At 43.1% G+C, this 27,854-nt stretch overlaps 2 protein-coding genes across 5 annotated transcripts in view; one reads left to right on the top strand and one right to left on the bottom strand.

Moving 5' to 3' along the window:
- POLR3H (RNA polymerase III subunit H) overlaps positions 1 to 10,712 on the bottom strand; it is a 77,353-nt gene extending 66,641 nt beyond the window's left edge. Inside the window, exons 1-3 of the mRNA XM_075182816.1 lie at positions 10,508 to 10,712; positions 2,131 to 2,252; positions 1,038 to 1,134 (exon numbers count right to left, since the gene is read on the bottom strand). Coding sequence (XP_075038917.1) covers positions 1,038 to 1,134; positions 2,131 to 2,241 — 208 coding nt within the window. The 5' untranslated portion in view covers positions 2,242 to 2,252; positions 10,508 to 10,712. The remainder of the gene's footprint in view (positions 1 to 1,037; positions 1,135 to 2,130; positions 2,253 to 10,507) is intronic.
- Positions 10,713 to 11,299: 587 nt separating this feature from the next.
- The window catches only part of CSDC2 (cold shock domain containing C2), a 74,303-nt gene continuing 57,748 nt past the window's right edge, over positions 11,300 to 27,854 (top strand). Inside the window, exon 1 of one of the 4 annotated variants that reach the window (XM_075182814.1) lies at positions 11,300 to 11,412. The gene's annotated coding sequence lies outside the window, so the exon portion shown is untranslated. Of the gene's footprint in view, positions 11,413 to 11,460; positions 11,593 to 27,854 lie in introns of those variants that run through there. The other 3 variants (XM_075182813.1, XM_075182812.1, XM_075182815.1) reach the window with 3 other exon arrangements.

The following is a 27,854-nucleotide window of genomic DNA, read 5'->3' as shown; positions in this document are numbered from 1 at the left end:
TTGTTGACGAGAGATGGAATTAAATGCAATAAAAATAGTTTAAAAAAATATTCCCTGCATCAGGTACAATTAACTAACAAATATCCCATCACCCATTACTTGAAACGCAGGATGACATTCTATCCAGTCCTCTTCAATAGCACTCAATAGTGAAGCTCTATTCAACCCTATTTCAGAGGAGTGAACGGAACAAGTCCAGCCACCAACCATCAGCCCTTAAGAAAGGAACAAAGATGACCAAAAAAAAAGGTGAAAAATTAATTTACTGTTCTTTTTGAGAGTATGGTGCTTTCTTACAGAAAATGGAAGGAACCCCAAATGTTAATTCCATATTCCAAAGGGCTTTTCTATCCACTTTAATATATCGCCCTTCTCAACAGTTTATGATGCTCCTCCATACTGAACATTAGCATTTCATTTTTCCCACTACACCTGCCCTATCAGTGATCCAGACATTGCTTAGAGCCTGCATGGAAAGTATCGGACAGGTTTGCATGTAAATGGAGTTCTGCCAACCACTCAAATGATTTTAATGGAGGCTGGGAACAGAGAGATGAGTGATATGCAGAGTCTGCAATCAACAAACAACCAAGCATATATCAAAATGATTATCTTATGTGGGGGGAGGAAACATTTGTTAATCTGAGTGGAGAATGCCTTCGATGACGCCACCCTCTAATCAGCTAAAACAAGACAACAACCCTCTGACCAACATAGTTGTGTGACTGAGCATACAACCCATTAAATACTCTGCAACCTTTGCATTCTAGCTGGACAAATATTCAATATGATGTAGTACTTACCCTTGTGTATCAAACCACTGTCCCATAGATTGTAAGCTTGCGAGCAGGGCCCTCTTACCTCTTTGTATGTATTACCCAGTATTGTTCTATTACGGTTTGTTCCCAATTGTAAAACGCTATGGAATCTGCTGGCGCTATATAAATAAATGTTGATGACGATGATATCATTTTTTAGTATAAAAATATAAACTTCAAAGTGTTTAAATGGCAAGAAAGAAAATATCTAGAGCTAACCTTTAGTGTGAGAAGCTCCATCGCCAGGGAAAATGTAAGAGTCCTCCAGCTTAGTTATGTCATAAAGGCAAACACAGAGCCCCACATTATATACAACCTGGGTGAGTAAAAAAAAGTAACATCAATAGTACATGACAATCAATAATAACACAAGGCAATTTGTGGATTTAACTCCTGTTGTGAAATGTAAACAAATCAGCCACAGGGTCTTAAAAAAAAACAAAAAAAAACTACTTGCCTACTTTTTGTTCCTCCCCCCTGGGAGATCCTGCAGGGGAGGAACAAAAATTAGGTAATCATGTGGTGGGGGGGGGTCAACACTGACAATTATGTAATTAGACATTTGGCGTTTGTGAGAAATCTATAACAAATACATATGCTGTAATTCATATCAGTATACTATTCTATAAATCTATAAAGTAATTTCTTTACAGTTTTTTTGCAATATGAACTAAAATAGTAACATTCACATACCTTGAAGATATTTACACACTGCATCCTTAAATGCATGGAAACAGTGCTGTAGCATCACCAATATATCTTGTATATAAATAATAGATTACCTTGGCTGTGTAGAGGGTTTTAACCAGGAGGCTTACTGGAGAAAAACAGTTTCTCCATGTCCAGGCACTTCAGCGTGGTACATGGTAATAGAATTCTCCAGCATCTCCGCTGGCCCCCACACAAGAGTTGTGGGGAGCTGGCACAATTTCAGTGCCCTACAGCAATTTAAGGGAAGATGGACACTTTCCTAACGATGCAAAGACCATTATGCCACTGCAGGACTCTATGATAGGCTGCGGTGAGTGAAATTGCCTTTCTTCCAGTCTATCATGTCTGTTAGGAAGCGGACACTGACAACCAAGAATATTGCACAGCTACACAGTTCATAGGAACAATCTGATTATATAGTAGGGGTGGGGGCTTGTTACTAAGGGTAAGCAAGGAATTTAAATTAATAAAAAGTTTACAGGTCATTTAATTTTTCAGGAGTTAACACTTGCATCACACCACACGGAAGGCGAAAAACACAGTTTCTTAGTTAAACACCTGATGATAACTTATATTTAATGTTGTAACACTCTCTTCTCACCTTGTTAGCCAATTTCTTGTTCAGTTCTTCTGCAATGGAATAATTTAGTTTGCGCTCAAACTGCCATGGAGTTGTCCGCACAGTGTCCACCATCTCTACTAGGACAAACATAGTGGCGAGGACTACATATTAGGAAAAAAAAAAAATTATTCTACACAGCCCACCAATTAAATATACCGCAACAAAGTTGAATTACAAAACTATTTAAGTTCAGAAGATATGTGTATTCAATGTAGACATTTCATATTGCCACTGCTGTTTATTAAAGTAAAGACCTAAGAAGAAGCTTCCATGATAAATTCAAAACACTGATTCATATGGCACCTTGAACACCATCACAAGGACACATGGGCGAACAGCATATGACAATATTAATGAGAGGGGAAGGGGAGGAGTCTCTAATTCATTTAAAAAAAACAAAAAACCTTCATAATTTACAGTGAAAATCTTCCAGTAATGTTGTATTGTGAAAAAGCTTAGCCTTACGTTTGAGGTATTGCCAAGAGTTTAATGATAGAGTTTGGGGTATGTTTAAAGTCAGCAACAGAAGTTTATGGAGTGGATGTGACAGTGTGGTACACAGTTCAGCACTTATTTAAACAACAACATCAGCAGAGGCTATGTGGCTGGTTTGGGAAATATTAAGAACTCAAGAACCTATTCAGTCAGCTCAACTGACTTGTTGCCGAGACTGAGGCTAACACAAATAAAAGCTCACATTTGCAACATGGACTAGACCAGTGTTGGCTAACCTGTGACACTCCAGGTGTTGTGAAACTGTAAGTCCCAGCATACCCTTACAGCAATAAGCTGCTATACAGGGCGATTTAAAAGTCGCAGTACACCCTTTTATTTCAAAAACTCTACAGGAATTGGGCCGATTGGCTGATTTCAAGATGGCGCCCATGTTTGGTACATACCGTAAAAGATAGACCACGTCACCCATACCTTACTGGAGTATTCAGGTTTCCCAATTTCCTGTAGTTTTTGAAATAAAAAGGGTGTACTGCGACTTTTGAATCACCCCGTATATTGGCAAAACTTGCTGGGACTTGTAGTTTCACAGGTTATCCAACACTGGACTAGACTAATACAAAAAAAAATAACACCGGTACCTACAGAGTGATCAAATATGAGATCCTTCAACAAGCACTGCGAAACAAAGACAGCACTTGATACACTGAGTCTCAGGCAAAGTCTGGAGGTGGACGTATTAAAGTGCTGGATGTCATAGAAAGTCACCACACAGCACATCTACGTGGTCACACGCAACAAACATACGCCCAGTAAAGCAGCGCAACACACCACCACTTATGAATTCTGATTTATGCCCCATACATTATGAATTACATTTTTTAACCTGGTCATCCTTGCACTTGGAGGGAAGGTTTCCGTGTTGTCTAGAAATCTGGTCACTTACAATACCTACTGGGACTTGATTTTCCCTCTCAGGTTTTGTCCTTTTGTATTCTCAATGTTCTTTGCCATTTTCTTCTCCTTGCTACTCTTCTCTTTTTCTGATGTACGGCCTAAATGCCACGTTGGACAAAGCCTGTGTATAACTCTGGATCCCCACCCTTAGTGGGATCCCCCTCATTCATTTGCTCTGTGCCTCCACATAGATTTCCCACCTGCTCGGTGTTCTAAGCCCCACTTCTTCCCACACTAATTGCTATCAAGTTTATTTTCCTGTGACTCCTACACTTTTCCAATATGCTTGATCAAACCGGAGAGACCTATACAGGAACATCACGTTACTTAATGATATTTACTGCATTTAATGTTTCATAGGCTACCCATATGGGTTTGTTAAACTTCTCTTAAGTTATTTGGGGAACCTTGGCTTCTGTCGGCTTTCTCCCCTATGGGGATTGGGCCCGCTGGATTTGAGATCTCATAAACCACACTGCCTTATGTTTATCGGCAGTTCTGTTCCATAACATATCTGCTGGGTGCTCTTGTGTCGCAGCTTCTCTCCATATGTACCATTTGATTGTTCACATTGACGCCTTCCCAGTCTATCAGCATCACTCACCCACCTGACCTGTTTCATGTGGAAGGGGGGGCTTCGCACGAGACCGCCCGACTACTTACTATTCTTTGTTTTATGGCACTACCATACGATACCACTTTACCTTGTTCAACTTTAAAACGCATGGCCATACTGTTCTAGTACTAGAGTGGCCCACACAGGAACACCACCTGATACTACCATACTTACCCCTTTTGGATGGTTTCCTTTACTACTATACGGAGATATTAGTCTTACCTTTTGAGGTTGGTGACCGCTTGACCTGGGGTCCCCTATACTATAACGAATTGTGTTCTCTTGTAGTTCGGGTTTTTTACTATTTTTTGCTGGGCGTTCTTGCGACGCAGCTTCTCCCCATAGAACCCACTTGATTGTCCATGGTGATGCCTACCTAGTCACTCTGCATCATTCTCTTACCTGACCTGTTTCGGGTGGGAATTGTTACACAGGACCACCCGACTACTTATTAATGTTACCTTTATTGCAGTGTTACCTGATACTACTTTACAGTGTTTTATTATAAAGTGTTTGCTTGCATTGTTGTTTTGTTTGATACTTCTATTTTTCTCTATACCCTTGCCCTCTCTCCCCCACGACCCTCCCCCCCCTCCTCCATCTCATCTCACCTCAATTCACACCGCGTACATTACTCCACACCTTTGCTATCCCTACCTTCCTCCCAGGTTGCTTCGTCCACTATCCACATCTAACCCCTCTGCAATACTATCAGTTCAGATATCCCAAGGGGATACACCGTCCTGATCCGTGTGCTTGGATTCGTGCGATGCGTCTATTGGATGCCTCGCCGCGCTCCCCTGGAGCTGTAAGCTCCTTTGCTGACCCATGTACTTCCCCAGTACATAGTAACCTTTTGCGATGTAGGCGCCATTTGCCCCGGCCTTCTTTGCCGAGTGACCCACCCCCTGCCCCCGCCCCCTCCCTAACCTTTCTCTATCCCCAATTGACCACATGAAACAGCCTACCTTCACAAACCATTCCCCTCCCTTGACCGACCACACTATGTCAAGCTCTCTCTCCAACTTTTTCCTCCTCGCTGCACATGGGTCTTAGAGTCCTCTCATTCAATGTTAAGTGGTTGAATAGCCCCCAGAAAAGAAGTAAGCTTTTTACTACCCTCAAACTCTACTCGGGTGATTTAATTTTCCTACAAGAAACACATTTCCAACACAATTCCCATCCCGAGCTTCGTTCAAAAGCATACCCTGACACACACCGTGCATGCGATCACTCAACTAAAAAACGGGGAGTCATAATTTTATTTGCCTGCCATCTTACTTGCCCGCCATCTTACTTTCAAACCCATCGATTCCCTGGCAGATAGAGGGTAGGTACTTTATTTTAGTAGGCAAAATTAATAACAAACTTTACACCCTGGTTAATGTTTACGCCCCTAACCAACACCAGAACCGCTTCTTTTCCAAACTAGTGTCCTGCCTGCGCCAAGGAGATCTTATCGCAGCGGGAGACTTTAATATTGTCTTGAATCATTCCTTGGACCGTTCCACCCCTGTGGCTGCACCCCCTGTCGTTTCGGACCCAGTATCCTCCAAGTCGCTCCTCAGTCTCATGAAATCCCAACTTCTCTACGGCTCCTAGAGAGTGAGAGAACCGACCGCGCGTGACTATACATACTACTCTGCACCCCATCATTCTTACTCACGCATAGACATGATCCTGCTCAGTCATGACTTGGCACTAAACCTCCACCCAATGATCTGGTCTGATCATGCTCCTATTTCTATTGACCTCTGCGGCCCTTCAGTCCGCCCCTGCCCCATGATGTGGCGCCTCAATGACCCTTTACTTCATAACGCAGCAATACTCTCCCAGCTCGGGGCTCGTCTCTAAGAATTTTTTGAGCTTAACGACATCCCGGATATATCTATAACTACACTTGGGACGGCACATAAGGCAGTCCTGAGGGGACATTTACTCAGCATTGCCTCTAAGAAGAAAAAAGAAACCCTCACCCTGACAACAACCTATCCCATAACCTTCCATCCCTGGAAGCCCAACACAAGGCTGCTTCAGACCCCACCACTTTGTTAGCCCTCCGTGAGACTAAAGCCCAGCTTGATCTCCTTCTTTCCAAACAGGTAGCCAAATGCCTTAAATGGCTTCAACAATCCTTTTTTTTAAAAAAGGGGACAAGGCGGACAAAATTCTAGCGACACGGCTTCGATCAGCCAGGACCCAAAAAAATATTATATTGATCCGTGACACCAACAACCAACTCCTCCACGACCCCGCTGCTATCAGAGAAGCCTTCCAACAATACTATTCCATCCTTTACAACCTCCCAGCTACCCCTGTCCCTTCCTCACAGCAACCCAACGCTGCGCTGATTTCAAATTTCCTTGCTACATCTAAACTCCCCAAACTATCCCCTCAAGCCTTCCAACACCTTAATGATGAAATCTCATTAGACGAAATCCAACTCGCTATTAAATCACATAAAAGGTGGCAAATCCCCGGGCCCTGACGGCTTTACAGCAGCCTATTATATAAAAAAAATAAAAAATAAAAAAATCGAGCTTGCTTGCCCCCCACCTGCACTCCCTATACAATGGTGCCCTTCAGGGGACCGCCTTCCCACCTGAAATGCTCGAAGCCAAAATAATAGTGGACCCAAAAGAGGGAAAGGACCCACTTCATTGCGCCAACTACAGACCCATCTCTCTCTCCTTAACTTGGAACTAAAGATATTTGCTAAAATCCTGGCAAATCGCTTAAATTAATTCCTCCCATCATCCACTACGACCAGGTAGGATTTATCACGGGACACCAGGCAAGGGATAACACCAGGAGAGCCATTGATGTCATCCATATTGCAAACACCAGGAGGTCCCCTACTATAATCCTCTCTCTTGATGCTGAGAAGGCATTTGATAGGATCTCCTGGGGTTTTATGAGAGCAGCTCTGGAAGCCTATGGCTTCACTGGCGTCCTGGCACTGTACTCCTCACCCTCAGCCAAAGTCCTGATCAATGGTATACCCTCAAATTCGATATCCATTCAAAAAACTATACAAGGCACAGTTGCCCTCTCTCTCCCCTCATTTTCGCTCTAGTGATTGAGCCACTGGCCTCTCAAATCCGATCTAACCCTTACATTTGGGGCGTGCAGGTGGGGGACATTAACTCTAAAGTTTAGCTTTTTGCAGATGATGTCCTACTTTTGCTTTCTCAGCCGGCCATTTCTCTCCCCAACCTCTGTAAGGTTCTTCAGACCTACAGTGTGATATCTAACTATTAAATAAATTACACAAAATCATAGGCCATGCTGGTCCATGTACCCCGGTGTTGCGGTCCTCTTTCAAATTCAAATGGCAGACCAGGAAAATAAAATACTTGGGAGTCTCTCTTATATCTCGATATGACCTCCTTTACCAGGAAAACTTCCCGCCCCTACTTTCCAAAACACAATCTTATCTGGCTTCCTGGAACCGTCTTATTATCTCATGGCTGGGCAGGATCGTAGCAGTCAAAATGAATATCATACCCAAATGGCTATACCTCTTCCAAACCCTACCAGTTGCTGTCCCCCCCACCCTCCTATCTAATATCCAGAAAGCTCCGACTTGTTTCATCTGGAATCACAGGCCCCCAAGGGTCTCGCTTAATGTTCTGAAAAAGACCATCTCTGGTGGCGTCAGGTGACTACCTGATATCAAGCTCTATTATCTGGCTTCCCATTTCTCCCAAATTGTTGCATCATATGCCCCCTCTGGTTCCACCTCATGGCTTGACCTAGAGGCGGCATATTTAGCCCTCCCTGACTCCACCCCGCTATGGGGTCTACCCCATATACACCGTCCCCCCCCCCCTTCCAAATTACTTCCTACCACTAAATTTGACATCAAGGTTTGGGATTCTTACTCCTTCAACCTAAAACTCACATCTGCCCTTTCCCCCCTGATTCCCATTTGGTTTAACTATATTCCCTCCTGGCCTCTCCAGGGTAAGATACCGCCTTTGGACTCAGGCTGGCCTCACATTCCCGTCGGATTTCTCAATACAAGGCCAATGGCTCACACTAGCAGAACTTCAGCCTCACCCCCCAGCTAGAAAGCTTAACCCTTTCGAGTTCTTTCAAATCACCCACTTTTTGCGATCCCTACCACCCAAATATTTACTACGCCTCCTCACCCCATTCGAGAACCTTTGCAAACTCCACCCCATGGATAAGGGTATGATATTACAACTTTGTAATATCTTTCTTGAATCCACTATCCATCCGCAACTCTCGCATGAAGCTGACTGGGAGAGGGATCTTGGCCCCCCCCGGATGAGGAGGCCTGGGAGGACATGAGACTGGGGATATCTAAAAGCTCCATATCGACCAAACTAAAAGAAACATCCTATAAAAATGTATTATCGTTGCTACTATACCCCCACCCGACTTCATACAATGTTCCTCTCCTTCTCACCTGACTGTTGGCGGGGTTGTGGCCACAGGGGATCAATGCTACACATCTGGTGGACTTGTCCAGTTATTACTCCCTTCTGGGATGCGATCCATGGCTTTATCAACACTTTATTTGAAGCTCCCGTGGCAAATGATCCTTGGATTTTTCTCCTTTGTTACCCTCCCCCAGACCTTGACAAATTTTCTAGAAAAATAACAGCACACATCCTCACAGCTGCCAAATCCCTTATAGCCCTTAATTGGAAATGCAGCTCTCCTCCATCTCTATCTACTCTCAAAAAGCAAATTTGGCATGTGGCAGCCATGGAAGAGATTACTTACACGATAGAGGTTACACTTTCAACCAACTGTGGGCTCCTTGGCAGTTCGCAGAGCGTTCTTTCCCCTCTGGCCCTTAATGACTTCGTCATGACCCGTGTGCAGCTATCAGGACTCTGCTTCTATTATGCCATCTTCTGATCCTCCAACATTTACATATTATCATCTTCTCGATCACACTCCTGTACCAATCTTTGTGGTCTCCCCCCATTTCCCTTCTAATTCTCCTTCATCCCTCCCACCCATTCCACCTTTTGTATTATTGGTTCATATACTTTAACAAAAGCAAAAAAAAAATGTAAATATGGTCAATTTATGTTTCAAGTTGTCGAAGGGAGCCTTCGCTGGATTCTACTACAATGTCAATGTCCTTCTATGTATACATTGTAATCATTTACCTCATATTGTACACACCTTTTACTGACTCACCATCCAAAATCATACTTGCCAACTCTCCCGTAATGTCCGGGAGACTCCCGCATTTTGCGAGAGTCTCCCGGACGAGTGTGGCAATCTCCCTGATTGTAAGTGGGAAAAAATCAGTTTAAACACCGCGATTCACCCGGAATCGCGGCGTTTAGCCCCGCCCCCGCTGTAAAATGACGCGATTTGCGTCATTCCGTAACGGGGGCGGGGCCAAAATGACGCAATTTCGCCGCCCCGCCCCCTGCACGCCCACCTCCCAGCCGGCATCTCCCGGAAAAAGAAAAAGAAATGTTGGCAAGTATGTCCAAAATAAAGAATTAAAAAAAAAAAAATACAGACAGCGCTGACCAGAATGGTGCCCATATAATTAACAAGTATCATTTATTGCTTGTCGTGTTCCAAGAAATCAAACATTTGGATAACCTTCTTTATAAATCCTGTGTTTGCCCTTCTTAAAGTAGCAGAATCCATTGAGGAGACAGTCCGAAATGGAAATGTTATTTTCACGCCACTACTCAGGCCAAATTCATGTGTGGTGCATATTATGTGTAGTTTATTAATGTCAATTGAATATCATATCTTACAATTAGAAATCAGACAGACCGAGTTGTAAGCTATTCCAACACCGTGGACAGTATGCTTCTGTGGAGTCTGTGGTGTTCACAGTGGCTAAGTGGTTAGCACTTCTGCCTTGCAGCACTGGAGTCATGAGTTCAATTCCCAAAAATGGCCTTATCATCTGTGAGGAGTTTGTATGTTCTCCCCGTGTTTGCGTGGGTTTCCTCTGGGTTCTCCGGTTTCCTCCCACACTCCAAAAACATACTGGTAGATTATTGACAATTTGGGCACTGCAAAATAGGTTCTGGAACCCCAGTGGCTTATTGCTCACATATTGCACATAGCTGTTCTAATCTACACAATAGCCATATGGAGGTAAAATAATGTCTCTACACTAAACGATTGTCTATTTCTAGATTACATTAATAATATTTACAGTAAACTATATACTGGTGCTATCTTTTCGTACTTGCCTGTAGAAAGACAGACATACTATTCATCTACTGTTATTTGAGGCTATAATTCATCAAAGAGCGTTATGTACTCGGTCCCACAGCAGATTGGATCTGTTTTACACAGTACAAGTCTAAATACCTGAAATCCTCCTTACTCCCTATTCGGCAATGCTTCAGATTCTCCAATACACGTGTAGTGAACTCCAGACAGCGCAATTTCAATGACTTCCGCTTGGCAAACGTCAGCAAGACAAAAGACCAGCCTTCCTATTGCCCCAGCCACTCAGCACTCCATATCTAGTACAGCAGAAAGCGCATGTGCACATTCGACACTCTCGTAGTGCCATCGTCGACAGATTGTCCAAACTAGTGCTTTCATCGCGCAGGCGTACTAGAAATTAAACGGCCGTTTATGTACACATTATTGTTTTTTAAGTTAGGTGTTTGTGCGTTTTGTGTGCGCATGCGCAATGAAATATCCGCCCTGACCTGTGTAAACAGAACAGGGGAGTAGTTACCACTGTGGTTTGTTAATGTTATGTATATACCATAGTCTAGAAATCCCTGGGCTGCCAGATATGTGCCTATTTTTTATTGTAAGATGTACCTCAAGCAAGAGATCTGGCTATGCCGTTTCAGTCTCTGACACATTTAAAGAGCCACATGCTGCATACATAGGCATAAGGTAGACAGATATAAACACGCCTCATCTGTCTGAACAGAAATCATGCCATGACGTACATGTAGCAATGTGTAAATATTGTTAGTTGTGTATGAATATCTTTATTTTCAAATATTTTACTATAAATATCTATAAATATTTAGATCTTAACATAAATTCCTATCGAAAGCCAGCATGCCAGTATTGTACACGCTAGATAATTGGTAAAGAACAGATTTCCAATTATACAGCCTTTTTAAAAACCACTCCTTCCTCATGTCACGGACGTCAGTCTAAAGGGGTGTGAAAGAGCATATAGATACAAAATAACAAGGAAGGTTTGGATCGTGGGAGAACGGTACACTTTTAAGTGGCTCTCAAAGGTGAGCAATGATGGGTTACATACAGTATACATATCTGTTTAGGGAGGAGGAAATCTTAATGACAGCTGAGCCTGTCATCTTTGAGGTGGGAAGCCAACGACAGGAATACCCTTTAAATTCAAATTCCCAAATATCTTTCTAATCCAAATGAGCTTTGGTGTGCAAAGGGTTTTAAGAAACGTGAGTATTCATAATAATTACTGTATTATTTATTCTATAGAAACGTAACATGCACATGGATAAAAAAATGACCGGTTAAACCATGCATTTAAAATGTTATTTTCTTTTATAAATTTGCGAGAAATCAAATGGGTAACTGTGTCTTGCATTGCATTTTTAAATTCGGTTAAGAAATGTTATTACATTGTTAAGATGGTGTGCAAACGTGTTTTTTCATAAAAGCAGTTTTCCAGCCAGAAAATAAAATACTATTTGTATTTTGCTTGTAACAGATTATCTGCACATACTGCATAATGTGTGTCATAAAATTATTACAAACACTAAATAATTTCTTGGTTACAGTGTATTGTCCTGTTCTTCTCAAATTGAATATGTTGTTTGTTGTTTCTTGCCAAATAAGGACAGCTTTCTTAATATGTCACAATCCCAGAAGAGCAGAGTTTGATTTCAGTAGTAATTTATCTAGCTGCCTTGTGAGCTTCAGGAAAATTACATTTACAAAGAGTATAACTGCTGGTGAAGGATTTATCTTCTATATCGCATTTTTAATGCTTTGCAGTTAGATGTAGCATGCACCTGCTTCTAAAATGAGACACAAAGAAAGATCCAGACATTTGTATAGCAGGGCGTTAAATATAATCTTGTGAAATCCTTTTCCAACTACACCCCAAGGGACTATCCTAATAACCAAAGCAGCCAGTCTTTTGCAGAGCGGCTTTTAACAATACTTATTAAATGGCTGGCAGTTCCTCTGCAAAAGGTATTTTCCTTATGTTGTGTCTAACAGAATGGAGGTGTAAACTGAATTCTGAAGGAACAAATGATTCTCATTGGATTGAACTGGACTATATATATATCAAAAGGGGCATATTTATTATTTACCACTTTTTTGCCACAATAATTTTCATTCCTTATTGCAATGATAAGGAATGAAAGATTGTGAGCATTTATTAAAAGTGTTCTTCCGGGACAGCAGTCATGATATTCTGCTGCCCTGGCGAACACACATATTAGCTATGTCCTATTTCTTCCTATGGCCACCATGACAAAGTGACCCTTTTGCGATAGTGACTGGAGGGGAGAGCAGGTAAGATGCGGTGATGGATCCAAAGCTTTCCCCATAGGATTCAAAGGGTAACGCCACTGGGCACAAGTTTGTTAAATCACGCAAAACAGCAGTCAGATATCTCCGATTATCTGATTGGAGAATATTTACTGATAGCGAAGCCTTACCTGTGATGCAGATGGTATTGCACGACAGTGCCAAGTAAGTGAAATAAGGGAGGGATTAAACAAAATTAGAGGAGGTAGGATAGCATGCATGTACCATTTGACACAAGCAGTTATTGTCAATAATTGAATATCTAAATGCAGGCTTTTATATTCTAAATTGGAATGTCAGATGTAGCCTATTTGAGATTCTGGTGCGCCTAGTGGAGCTCATGTAGATTTGAAAACATTTCTGCCTCGAACACAAGCAGGAAAGGATGCATGAATGAAAAGGCACATGCGTTCTGGCGGTGCAATCTCAAGATATGTGTCAGATTTACCGCAGTATTAAGAAGTATCTATAGTTATACAACAGAAGCTTAGAGAAAGCGTAGAAATGTGGCTTATAAATGTTCGAAGTTAATGCGACTTTAACATTATCCTGTTGGTACACAATCTGATAATGTGCTGAAGTCACATATACATGAAAAGATAGTGTCTGGACAATTATTAATATTATTATTATTATTATTATTAAAAGAAAAAGTTGCGTACCATATAAAATATAATTAAATACAAATTAAAGGTAAAAATGCAATTAAATACAAACATCAGTTGCTTTCCCCTTCAAAAATCAAATGAGAATCTTCTTTCCTGCCGTCCAAATGGAAATATCAATTAAGTAATGCAAATACACGATTGAGACTTCATATAATGTAGCAGCTACACTAATTAATTAAATATTATCAACTAGAGGGATGACTCCAGAATCAGTCAGAATAGACTAGCTTGTGCTTCTGATTGCCATCATCATCGTTGTGTATCTTTGCACCAGTCCTCCAGCACAATATATGGCTCCTGACAGGTTTATATGCATATGTGCCCATGTTTTCCTCTGCAGCAATTATATGAACATGTCTTTAGTGTACTTGGCCTACGCTCTAACTGTGACATCATAACCAATTACTACACACACACAGCTAAGAAGCTGACAGCTACTGCTCCTCCATTCCAGAGGGCATTGCTCAGTTTGGGGCTGCAGCGTAGGCATTAGTGTCACTCATTCAGTGTTTTACACCCTAGTGACCGCCCAGGGTCACCGAATGGTAGCTCTGACCCTGCGCTTTGCAGAGAAAGAGTTGCTTGTGATCTGCCTCTGCTAGGTGCAGGTGTACTGTAACTAATGCTATATCTGTCCCTGTATATCTGTAAAAGTTTCAGGGGCACATTTATCATTATTCACATAAAGTGAAAAGTAGTTTTCAATCCTTATCGCAATGATAAGGATTGAACTACTTCTCACATTTATGTACAACCGTGCACAGAAACAGCAGTTCCGAAAAACTGCTGTTTCAGTGATAAAAAAAAACATACTCACCCCCCTCTTCGGAAGCGCTGTCTTCGGGTCTTCTCTTCACTCTTCAAGTGCGCATGTCCAGTTCCAAGAACTGGACATGCCCACACAGATCCCCTCTCTGTCTCTGCAACGATAGTTGCAGAGAGAGAGCGCTGAGTGACAGGGAGGGATCATGTGATCCCTCCACACATGCACTGTACAGCTCTGCTCTCCGGAGCAGAGCTGACAGCACTAGATTTCCTCAATTCGGATGATGTACGCCAGCTGCAGCTGGCGTACATTAACATGACAAGTTCCCGAAAAAAATGTTTTTTCGGGACTTGTTAGATTGCGGCCAGGAGCAGTCACCATTCTGTTGAATGGTGACTGCTCCCAAAAACGAAGAGGAGTGCAAAGCAGCAGATATCCATGATATCTGCTGCGATGCCCCCTTAATAAATTTGCGGAGGACACTGTGGGACCTTAATGACCCGTTAAAAGCACTATCATGCTTTATTAAATATGCCCCTCAGGAGCTTATTAGTGCTGAAGAGATTTTCGATTTTTTAATAAAGATATGATCACTAGGGATCATGAATTTGTTATATAGTGGGGCACATAAGAGAATGTAGCTGGAAGCCATACAAATAAGCAAATATCTTATAGCACAACCATATATAAATATGAATGTATCGCATTTTATTCCAGCTATACATTAATAGCAAAAATATGCATGTCACTTTCAATAAAGAATTTTTATTTAAATTTTTTTGTAAAATCAGGAGTTTTGTCACTATTCCAGTGCAGTTGGGACATATATGCTATTTAGTGCTGCAAAGAGTCACAGGGCCACTCCACATGTTGCATGACCATATCTAAACTAGGGGTGTGCACCGGGCACTTTTAGTGTTTTGGGTTTTGGGTTCTGATTAGCTTGAGGTTTTGGGTTCTGATTTGTTTTGCCAAAACACCTGACGAAAGGTTTTGGTTCTGATTTAGGGTTTTGGGTCCTGATTTATTGTTAAAAAAGCATAAAAAGGGTTAAAATCAAGTTTTTTATTTATTTTTCACTCCTACGCTATTATTAACCTCAATAACATTCAATAACAATCATTTCCACTAATTTCCAGTCTATTCGGAACACCTCACACCTCACAATATTGATTTTAGGTACAATATTACATTTTTTGGTACAGCAGCAACAGTGAACGTATTTTGAAAAAGCAGTACCTATTTTTTGGTACAGCAGCAACAGTAAACGTAGTTTGGAATTGCAGTACCTATTTTTTGGTACAGCAGCAACAGTGAACGTAGTTTGGAATTGCAGTACCTATTTTTGGGTAGAGCAGCAACAATGAATGTAGTTTAATATCTGATACGCATCTATGTGGACTGCGTAGTAGAGTGGCCCCGGTACCCAATTTGGTACCGGGGCCACAATATATCACCCTCAACTGGTCTGAATTCCACTGCACATATGGCTGCTCCTACATCCTCTGCAGCATATAGAGGGTGTAGTTCGAGCGCGTCACTACCTCTTGTTTTTGACGACCATTGTACAGAGCATTCATCATTGAGATCCCATCAAGTATGTCAAAGACAGACAGTGTTGAAGTGTTATTTGTAGAGATGAGCGCACTCGGATTTCCTGAATCCGAGCCCACACGAACGTTGCCGATCCGAGTCGGATCCGAGACAGATCCGGGTATTGGCGCCAAATGAAAAATTCAAACCGAGGCTCGGAGTCATAATCCCGCTGTCGGATCTCGAGATACTCGGAACCTATAAATTCCCCGCTAGTCGCCGCCATCTTCACTCGGGCATTGATCAGGGTAGAGGGAGGGTGTGTTAGGTGGTCCTCTGTTCTGGTAGATCTCGTGCTGTGCTGTTTAGTTCTGTGCTGTGCTGTGCTGTGTTCTGCAGTATCAGTCCAGTGGTGCTGTGTGCTGTGCTCTGTCAATTTTGAGTTCAGTGGTGCTGCTGGGTCCTGTGTGCTGTGTCCTGTTTAGTCCAGTGGTCCTGTGTCCTGTGCTCTGTGCTTCTAAGGGCATAGTTATTTCCCCAATATTCCCAAGTGTTTAAAAAATTTAAAAAAAGTTAATTAAAAAAATATACAAAAAACGAATTAATTTTTTTTTTAATTACAACAAAATTTGCCAAACCAATCCTGCAGTATAAGCCCATTGGTACTGCAATATTACCAAGTTCACACATTCAGCAGTAAAAGTCCAGTGGTACTGCTGCAATATTACAAAGTTCACACATTCTGCAGTATCAGTCCAGTGGTGCTGTGTGCTGTGCTCTGTCAATTTTGAGTTCAGTGGTGCTGCTGGGTCCTGTGTGCTGTGTCCTGTTCAGTCCAGTGGTCCTGTGTCCCGTGCTCTGTGCTTCTAAGGGCATAGTTATTTCCCCAATATTCCCAAGTGTTTAAAAAATAAAAAAAAAGTTAATGAAAAAAATATACAAAAAACTAATTAAAAACAAAATTTAATTACAACAAAATTTGCCAAACCAATCCTGCACTATAAGCCCATTGGTACTGCAATATTACCAAGTTCACACATTCAGCAGTAAAAGTCCAGTGGTACTGCTGCAATATTACAAAGTTCACACATTCTGCAGTATCAGTCCAGTGGTGCTGTGTGCTGTGCTCTGTCAATTTTGAGTTCAGTGGTGCTGCTGGGTCCTGTGTGCTGTGTCCTGTTCAGTCCAGTGGTCCTGTGTCCCGTGCTCTCTGCTTCTAAAGGCATAGTTATTTCCCCAATATTCCCAAGTGTTTAAAAAAATTTTAAAAAGTTAATTAAAAAAATATACAAAAAACTAATTAATTTTTTTTTTAATTACAACAAAATTTGCCAAACCAATCCTGCAGTATAAGCCCATTGGTACTGCAATATTACCAAGTTCACACATTCAGCAGTAAAAGTCCAGTGGTACTGCTGCAATATTACAAAGTTCACACATTCTGCAGTATCTTGTGCTACATATAATGGAGAGCAAAAATTTGGAGGATAAAGTAGGGATAGATCAAGACCCACTTCCTCCTAATGCTGAAGCTGCTGCCACTAGTCATGACATAGACGATGAAATGCCATCAACGTCGTCTTCCAAGCCCGATGCCCAATCTCCTAGTACAGGGCATGTAAAATCCAAAAAGCCCAAGTTAAGTAAAAGTAGCAAAAAGAGAAACTTAAAATCATCTGCGGAGAAACGTAAAGTTGCCAATATGCCATTTACGACACGGAGTGGCAAGGAACGGCTTAGGCCCTGGCCCGTGTTCATGACTAGTGGTTCAGCTTCACCCAAGGATCTTAGCCCTCCTCCTCCTCCCCCCCCCCTACAAAAAATTGAAAAGAGTTATGCTGTCAGCAACAAAACAGCAAACAACTCTGCCTTCTAAAGAGAAATTATCACAAATCCCCAAGGCGAGTCCAAGGGTGTTGGTGGTTGTCAAGCCTGACCTTCCCATGACTGTACGGGAAGAGGTGGCTCGGGAGGAGGCTATTGATGTAGTAGCTGGCGCTGTGGAGGAACTTGATGATGAGGATGGTGATGTGGTTATTGTAAATGAGGCACCAGGGGGGGAAACAGCTGATGTCCATGGGATGAAAAAGCCCATCGTCATGCCTGGTCAGAAGACCAAAAAATGCACCTCTTCGGTCTGGAGTTATTTTTATCCAAATCCGGACAACCAATGTATGGCCATATGTAGCTTATGTAAAGCTCAAATAAGCAGGGGTAAGGATCTTGCCCACCTAGGGACATCCTCCTTTATACGTCACCTGAATAACCTTCACAGTTCAGTGGTTAGTTCAGGAACTGGGGCTAGGACCGTCATCGGTACAGGGACACCTAAATCCTGTGGTCCAGTTGGATACACACCAGCAACACCCTCCTCGTCAACTTCCTCCACGATCTCCATCAGATTCAGTCCTGCAGCCCAAGTCAGCAGCCAGACTGAGTCCTCCTCAATACGGGATTCATCCGAGGAATCCTGCAGCGGTACGCCTACTACTGCCAATGCTGCTGTTGCTGCTGTTAGTCGGTCATCTTCCCAGAGGGGAAGTCGTAAGACCGCTAAGTCTATCACAAAACAATTGACCGTCCAACAGTTGTTTTCCATGACCACAAAATACGATAGTAGTCACCCTATTGCAAAGTGTATAACTGCGGCTGTAACTGCAATGTTGGTGTTAGACGTGCTCCCGGTGTCCGCCATCAGAGGAGTGGGATTTAGAGGGTTGATGGAGGTATTGTGTCCCCGGTACCAAATCCCGTCGAGATTCCACTTCACTAGGCAGGCGATACCAAAAATGTACAGAGAAGTACGATCAAGTGTCCTCAGTGCTCTAAAAAATGCGGTTGTACCCACTGTCCACTTAACCACGGACATGTGGACAAGTGGTTCTGGGCAAACGAAGGACTATATGACTGTGACAGCCCACTGGGTAGATGCATCGCCTTCCGCAGCAACAGCAACAGCTGCATCAGTAGCAGCATCTACAAAATGGCTGCTCGTGCAAAGGCAGGCAACATTGTGTATTACAGGCTTTAATAAGAGGCACAACGCTGACAACATATTAGAGAAACTGAGGGAAATTATCTCCCAGTGGCTTACCCCACTTAGACTCTCATGGGGATTTGTGGTGTCAGACAATGCCAGTAACATTGTGCGGGCATTAAATATGGGCAATTTCCAGCACGTCCCATGTTTTGCCCACACCATTAATTTGGTGGTGCAGCATTACCTCAAGAGTGACAAGGGTGTGCAGGAGATGCTTGCAGTGGCGCGCAAAATTGCTGGACACTTTCGGCATTCAGCCAGTGCCTACCGCAGACTAGAGGCACATCAAAAAAGCATGAACCTGCCCTGCCATCACCTCAAACAAGAGGTTGTGACGCGCTGGAACTCCACCCTCTATATGCTGCAGAGGATGGAGGAGCAGCAAAAGGCCATTCAGGCCTACACAGCCACCTACGACATAGGCAAAAGAGTGGGGATGCGCCTGAGTCAAGCGCAGTGGAGACTGATTTCCGTGTTGTGCAAGGTTCTCCAGCCGTTTGAACTTGCCACACGAGAAGTCAGTTCCGACACTGCCAGCTTGAGTCAGGTCATTCCCCTGATCAGGCTGTTGCAGAAACAGCTGGAGAAAGTGAGGGAGGAGCTGGTAAACCATTGCGATTACACCAAGCATGTAGCTCTTGTGGATGTAGCCCTTCGTACGCTTTGCCAGGATCCGAGGGTGGTCACTCTTTTAAAGTCAGAGGAATACATTCTGGCCACCATGCTCGATCCTCGGTTTAAAGCGTATGTTGTGTCTCTGTTTCCGGCGGACACAAGTCTACAGCGGTGCAAAGACCTTCTGGTCAGGAAATTGTCCTCTGAAGAGGACCGTGACATGCCAACAGCTCCTCCCTCATTTTCTTCCACATCTATGGCTGCGAGGAAAAAGCTCAGTTTTCCTAAAAGAGGCGCTGACGGGGATGCTGATAACATCTGGTCCGGACTGAAGGACCTGCCAACCATTGCAGACATGTCTACTGTCGCTGCATTGGATGCTGTCACAATTGAAAAAATGGTGGAGGATTATTTTGCTGACACCATCCAAATAGACATGTCAGACAGTCCATATTGTTACTGGCAGGAAAAAAAGGCAGTTTGGAAGCCCCTGTACAAACTGGCTCTATTTTACCTAAGTTGTCCCCCCTCCAATGTGTACTCGGAAAGAGTTTTTAGTGCAGCGGGGAACCTGGTCAGTGAGCGGAGAAGAAGGTTGCTTCCTCACAACGTTGAAAAAATGATGTTTATAAAAATGAATAATCAATTCCTCAATGAAGTTCAGCACTGCCCTCCAGATAGTACAGAGGGACCTGTGGTTGTGGAGTCCAGCGGGGACGAATTGATAATGTGTGAGGAGGAGGGAGTACACACTGTAGGGGGAGAGGAATCAGAGGTTGAGGATGAGGACGACATCTTTCCTCAGTAGAGCCTGTTTAGTTTGTACAGGGAGAGATGAATTGTTTTTTTGGTATGGGGGCCCAAACAAACCAATCATTTCAGCCACAGTTGTTTGGTAGGCCCTGTCGCTGAAATGATTGGTTTGTTAAAGTGTGCATGTCCTATTTCAACAACATAAGGGTGGGTGGGAGGGCACAAGGACAATTACATCTTGCAACTATTTTTTGGGCATTATGTGACCATTTAACAGTCGTTTGCCATGTTCAAAAAGTAAAAGAAAATGTCAACAAATTAAAAAAATTTAATCAAAAGTTAAATGCCCTGTCATTATTTAAAACAAGAGGTATTGACATGCTAGAATTAGTGTAGTGTTAATATGTTATAAACACTACACTTGGAACTTGGAGGAGGTATTGTGGCCCCGGTATCAAATTTAGTACCGGGGCCACCCCACTACGCAGTCCAGATACTTGTTTGTTGGAATTCTGACCAGTTGAGGGTGTAACTATTTATTATATTGTGGCCCCGGTATCAAATTTAGTACCGGGGCCACCCCACTACGCAGTCTAGATACTTGTTTGGTGGAATTCTGACCAGTTGAGGGTGTAACTATTTATTATATTGTGGCCCCGGTATCAAATTTAGTACCGGGGCCACCCCACTACACAGTCCAGATACTTGTTTGGTGGAATTCTGACCAGTTGAGGGTGTAACTATTTATTATATTGTGGCCCCGGTATCAAATTTAGTACCGGGGCCACCCCACTACGCAGTCCAGAATTTTTTTGGGGGGAATTCAGAGCCGTGGATGGTTTTTTATTAATTATATTGTGGTGACCACTCCTCTACGCAGTCCAGGTACATTATTCGGTGCGATTCATACCAGTTGATGGTTTTCTTATTATATATATTGTGGTGACCCACTCCTCTACGCAGTCCAGGTACATTATTCGGTGCGATTCAGACCAGTTGATGGTTTTCTTATTATATATATTGTGGTGACCACTCCTCTACGCAGTCCAGATACATTTATTGGTGCGAATCATACAAGATCAGGGTTTTTAAATTATATTGTGGTGACCCACTCCTCTACGCAGTCCAGGTACATTTTTTGGTGCGATTAAGACCAGTTGATGGTTTTCTTATTATATTGTGGTGACCCACTCCTCTACGCAGTCCAGATACATTTATTGGTGCGAATCATACAAGTTCAGGGTTTTTAATTTATATTGTGGTGACCACTCCTCTACGCAGTCCAGGTACATTATTCGGTGCGATTCATACCAGTTGATGGTTTTCTTATTATATTGTGGTGACCACTCCTCTACGCAGTCCAGATACATTTATTGGTGCGAATCATACAAGTTCAGGGTTTTTAATTTATATTGTGGTGACCCACTCCTCTACGCAGTCCAGGTACATTTTTTGGTACGATTCCTACCAGTTGATGGTTTTCCTATTATATTGTGGTGACCACTCCTCTACGCAGTCCAGATACATTTATTGGTGCGAATCATACAAGTTCAGGGTTTTTAAATTATATTGTGGTGACCCACTCCTCTACGTAGTCCAGGTACATTTTTTGGTGCAATTAAGACCAGTTGATGGTTTTCTTATTATATTGTGGTGACCCACTCCTCTACGCAGTCCAGGTACATAATTCGGTGCGATTCATACCAGTTGATGGTTTTCTTATTAAATATATTGTGGTGACCACTCCCCTACGCAGTCCAGATACATTTATTGGTGCGAATCATACAAGTTCAGGGTTTTTAAATTATATTGTGGTGACCCACTCCTCTACGAAGTCCAGGTACATTTTTTGGTGCGATTCAGACCAGTTGATGGTTTTCTTATTATATTGTGGTGACCACTCCTCTACGCAGTCCAGATACATTTATTGGTGCGATTCATACAATTTCAGGGTTTTTAATTTATATTGTGGTGACCACTCCTCTACGCAGTCCAGATACATTTATTGGTGCGAATCATACAAGTTCAGGGTTTTTAAATTATATTGTGGTGACCACTCCTCTACGCAGTCCAGGTACATTTTTTGGTGCGATTAAGTTGATGGTTTTTTTATTATATTGTGGGGACCACTCCACTACGCAGTCCAGAAAGATACCTCGTTGCAACGTTTTGGACTAATAACTATATTGTGAGGTGTTCAGAATACACTGTAAATTAGTGGAAATGCTTGTTATTGAATGTTATTGAGGTTAATAATAGCGTAGGAGTGAAAATAAGCCCAAAAACTTGATTTTTGAACTTTTTATGCTTTTTTCAAAAAAAATCAGAATCCAAAACCTTAAATCCGAACCAAAACCTTTCGGCAGGTGTTTTGCGAAACAAATCCGAACCCAAAACATCCCGAAAATCCGAATCCAAAACACAAAACACGAGACACCAAAAGTCGCCGGTGCACATCCCTAGTTATTTGTTGACTTTGTGAACAAAAAAACTGTCCCTGTTGCAAATCTTCGTGCAATGAAGAGTGACTTTTTCATTTAAAGGCTCAAGCTTTCAAGTGTAGTGTTTATAACATCATTACACCAACAGGTAAAAATCCTTTTAATTGGGATAATGGAGCCACAAAGGAAATTGCACATATGTAATGCCCGCACAATGTTACTGGCGTTGTCTGACACCACAAATCCCCAGGAGAGTCTAAGTGGGTTAAGCCACTGAGAGATTATTTCCCTCAGTTTCTGGACTGATGCACCACTGGACTCAGCAAGGACAGAGCACTGGACTGATGCACCACTGGACTCAGCAAGGACAGAGCACTGGACTGATGCACCACTGGACTCAGCAAGGATAGAGAACTGGACTGATGCACCACTGGACTCAGCAATGACTTTTTTTTTATTTTTTTAAATATTTTTTTAAAAGGATTTTTGTAGAATTTTTCTTTTTTTTTTCTTTTTATGGAAGAATTTTTAATACTTTTAAAATAAATATGCCCTTAGCAGAACAAAGCACAGGACAAAACCACCGCTGGACTCGGCAAGGACAGAGCACTGGACTGATGCACCACTGGACTCAGCAGGACAGAGCACTGGACTGATGCACCACTGGACTCAGCAAGGACAGAGCACTGGACTGATGCACCACTGGACTCAGCAAGGACAGAGCACTGGACTGATGCACCACTGGACTCAGCAAGGACAGAGCACTGGACTGATGCACCACTGGACTCAGCAAGGACAGAGCACTGGACTGATGCACCACTGGACTCAGCAAGGACACAGCACTGGACTGATGCACCACTGGACTCAGCAAGGACTTTTTCGATTTTTTTTTTTATATTTAAAAGGATTTTTGTACAATTTTTCTTTTTTTTTCTTTTTATGGAAGAATGTTTAATACTTTTGAAAGAAATATGCACTTTGCAGAACAAAGCACAGGACAAAACGCACCGCTGGACTCAGCAAGGACAGAGCACTGGACTGATGCACCACTGGACTCAGCAGGACAGAGCACTGCCAAAAGCACCACCAGACTCAGCAGGACAGAGCACAGCACAGCACAGCACAGCACGAGAAATAGCAGGACAGAGAACCACCTAACACACCCTCCCTCTTCCCTGATCAATGCCCGAGTGAAGATGGCGGCGGCAAGCGGGGAATTTAAAGGTTCCGAGTATCGCGAGATCCGACAGCGGGATTATGACTCAGAGCCTCGTTTTAAGTTTCGGAATCGGCGGGAATACCCGGACAGTGCTCGGATCTGACTCGGATCCGCAATGTTCGGGGGGGCTCGGATTCCAGGAATCCGAATGTGCTCATCCTTAATCTGAACCAGCCTAAATCCTCAGTCTACACCTCACCCCTTCTCTACCCCCACCACAATCCCCAATTATCAATATTTCCTAAACCTTCCTTATGGTATCATTAATACTAAGCCTTATACCATGCTTCAGTAATTATTAAGCCTTCCTTTGTGTATCATTATTAATCCTGTAATTTTTTCATAAGCCCCCCCCCCATTCTTTATTATTAACGCTTCCATGTTTATTCAGAGACAAACTGATCATACATATGTCCACCTCTGAGTACTTTCAAGCCACCATGGAGCCTGAGTCCACTTGATCGCAGAGGAACTGATCTGTGGTCAGTTCCTCGGTGAACAAGTTTAAATTTGGTTCTCCAAAAAGCCAGACAACATGCACGGCTTTCTGGGGCATCAATGATATGCTTGTGTTGGCTGTCAGAGCAGAGAGCTCATTACAGAGCTTTTTGCTGTTGCATCCTATAAGTGCAGTGTGACGCAGCAGTGCTCAGAGGAGCAGGAGAAATGTCCTGATTCACATAGGGAAGGCGCCCAACGATTTAGGCATCATACCTCAATTTTTAGGCACTATGGTGACCTGGCGTCCTGGGTTTGTCGAGCCCTGATGCAAGTACTTTATGAGTATAATGTACTGTCCCCACCTCACTGCATGGGTTGCACCGGTTGCTGTTGTCATGCAAATGTTGTAGTGTTAAACTTATTTAAACTGCCTATTATTATCTCCTGCCTACCCACTCAAGGGTGCCCTATAAAGCTCAAAGATAAGAAAAGACTGCACAGTTCTTTAGATACATTAGTGAAAGGATACAAAACAAAGGGAGGAATAGTATGGCTGAAAACTGAAGGGGGTGGATATGTCAAAGGAGATAAATAAATTGTAGACTGCCTATGTAACTATTTTTGCCATACTGTATTATAGACCCAAATATATTTACTACTGAAAAGGTGTTACTTGAACTCAAAAAATGAAAATTATGTAAATCAATAGATCCAGATGGTATATATCCAAGAGTATTAAAAGAACTAAAAAGTGCTTTCAGCCTCATTAACCAAACCTTTTAGCCAATTACTGTTGCCCAGTATTATTACAAGTGACTGGAGAATGGCCAATGTAGTTCCACTCAGGGGCGCACGGAGGGAAAAAAACCAAAAAACAACCCGAGAGAGAGCTGCTGCGCATGCGCCCGTGCATGCGCAGCAGCTCCGTTTCGTCAGCTCTGTCCTATACAGCAGCCACGGCGCTGTCTAAGAAGCATCCGTGGCGGTGCTGTATACACTACAGCACCGCCACGGAGGCTTCATTGACAGCGTCGCGGCTGCTGTATAGGACAGTGGCCACTTAGTTAGCGCAGGGGGGGGTTTCTAGAGACTCAGAAACCCCCCCTGCGTGCGCCACTGCCACTACATAAAAAGGCAGTAGGGAAGAATATGATAACTATAGACCTATGGGTGTAATAGTAATAATAGGGAAACTAATGTAATCACTCTTAAATATGAGCTTTGTTTGCTATTAAGAGTCATACAAATCAGATTATTTCTGGGACAGATAATGAAAGGGAAGGTAGAAATCGGCGAGAAGAAAGCCGAAGCTTAAGAAAACAGGGAAACCAGGGCTATCGAAACAGGCCAAGAGGGACAGAGGGTGATGGAAAATTAGAAGGAGCACACTAGGAAAGAGGGCCCTGCTCATGAGAGCTTACATCCTTAAGGGAAGGGGGAACTAGAGTGATAGATTAGGGTAGATCAGTGTCTGCTCAAACTCCAGTGAGTATCCAATAGGGCAGAGTGCTAATTGCATTAGATATATTTGTATAAATTATATATAGTCATTTTATCATCATTATTTTCAAAATCGTGTAACTGCCTGGATAAGTGTGTTCTGAAGCTATATTAATTTTGTTGTAAAGCCAAATTCTTCTTTCGAGACAGCTTCCCCCTACTGCAGGGCCCCATAACAACTGCATGGACTGTGGCTATAGTTACGCCCTTGTCTTGAAGGTTGGAGTATCAAATGAGGTACGGCTTCTCTATAGGTAACATGATTAAATTCCATAGATCAGCTGTAGTGCCGTGTGTTGTGTGTATTTCAAGGCTGTCAGAGTATGGAGTGTGAGTCATAGCTAGGTAAGCGAAGGTGCTATTGATAATGTTAATCTCAGAGACTTAGGGCCTGATGCTGAGTTGGATGTATGCCCATTTGCGTAAAGTGAAATCGACAAAAGTTTTGTACTTAGATACAGTAGGGACAACTCTCCTTCTTGTATACGAGAGACATGACATAATGATGCAAATGCGTCATTTTACAGTTGGGGGGGGGGTTGGGGTCATATGCTGAGAATCATGGCATTTTGGATCTAATTCTGCCCACTTCCTATGCGGAAGGCTGCCATAATCTCCCGGGAGTCCTACTTGGAATCTGGGAGAGTTGGCAAGTATGAACTAAAGTATATCATCACAGATCAGGCTCCCAGGTTCTGTCACTTACCTCTTCGCTGCCCTTCCAAGTTATCCCTGCAGTCCTCAGGCTTTGATGGTTTCAGACCTCTCTGTAAGATGCTGTCCAGTCTGTCTCCACTCCAGTGATCCCTCCAAAATCGGAGTATGGGCACGGCCATCTATGATTCGGTCACATGATACCTCTCAGCCAATCAGGTGATAACAGCCTCCATCTCAGAGTCTCTCCAAAACCAGTCCATGGGAGCTGCCATCTTGGATATAGTCACCTGATCCATTTCAGCAACTCAGAATGCTGCTTTTGCCCAGCTGATTGCAGTCTCCAATCAGGAATTAACAACTATAAAAGGACTTCCTGGAGCCCTTACCAGTTGCCAGTGCAACGTTGTTGTCACGGGCACTAGGAGTCTTTACCCAGGGATCACCAGGTGGTAAGCTTACCAGAGCAATGTAGATGGTAATAGTGTACTCTGGTAGCAGGGTGATCACGGAACAGGCAATAGTAGATGATGAGATGCTCAGGAAAGTCTATGACTAGCAGCACTGGTAATATGGAGGTAATAATACACGAGGAACTGTATGGACAAGGGCAAGTGGAGGTAGTCAGTGGTCTGCGTTAGCAAGTTGTACCACTGCTATAGTGAGGAGGAATGTCCAACAGAAACGAGGAGGTGATGAGAGTCAGCGGTCTGCGGATAGCAAGTGGTACCGCTGTCTGAGTGAAGGAATGGAATCCAAGTGGAGGTATCCGGGAAGTCAGTGGTCTGCGGTAGCAAATTGTACCACTGCTATGTGAGAGGAATGGAACAGGTGATACCGGAACAGGAATCAGTGGTCTGCCTTCAGCAAGTTGTACCACTGAAAATATATGTGAGGAGGTGTACGGGGAGAGACTGCAACACAGGATGTACACGGGCACATTAAACACGATCCACAGTAATATGCACAATATATATAAATGACTGAACAGGTCTGCAAATATAGGAAGTCTCTTGAAGTAATCCAGCACAAGATAACACAGTCAATGATGGCAATAGACTCAGCGGATAGCAGACTCCAGAGGAGAACCAACACAGTCCAGCAAGATATGCAATACACCAGCACAGTCAATGAGAAGTATGCATACCGTGGTTCAGAAGGCAGTCAGATAGGAATGTAGTGATACCTGGGCGGCAGGAGGCCGACAGGATGAGAAGTCCCTGGATGCAAGAGGCAGGGGTCTAGTAGGTGCAGCGCACAGGTAAGTAGACCAACAGGGACACGAATCCACAGGAATCAGTAACACATGGAACTGGACTCATGGAGGACCCAGGAGACTGGAGATGATCTAGCAGAGGAGTAGCTGATGAGATACGAATCCAATGCTGACAGGAGGGTAGAGACCAGCGGGAAACAGGAAGACGTGGAGAGCGGATCAGCAGTAGATGGACGATAGGACTGGCAGCGGCAGCAGGACTCTGCGGACCCACCGGAGAGATGAGATGAGGCTGACGTGCACAGGAGCAGCGG

The sequence above is a fragment of the Mixophyes fleayi genome, chromosome 8 (assembly GCF_038048845.1).
Source record: "Mixophyes fleayi isolate aMixFle1 chromosome 8, aMixFle1.hap1, whole genome shotgun sequence".
NCBI lineage: Eukaryota > Metazoa > Chordata > Amphibia > Anura > Limnodynastidae > Mixophyes > Mixophyes fleayi.
The sequence above is the reverse complement of the archived record's forward strand: the minus strand, read 5'-3'. Positions and strand labels throughout refer to the sequence as shown.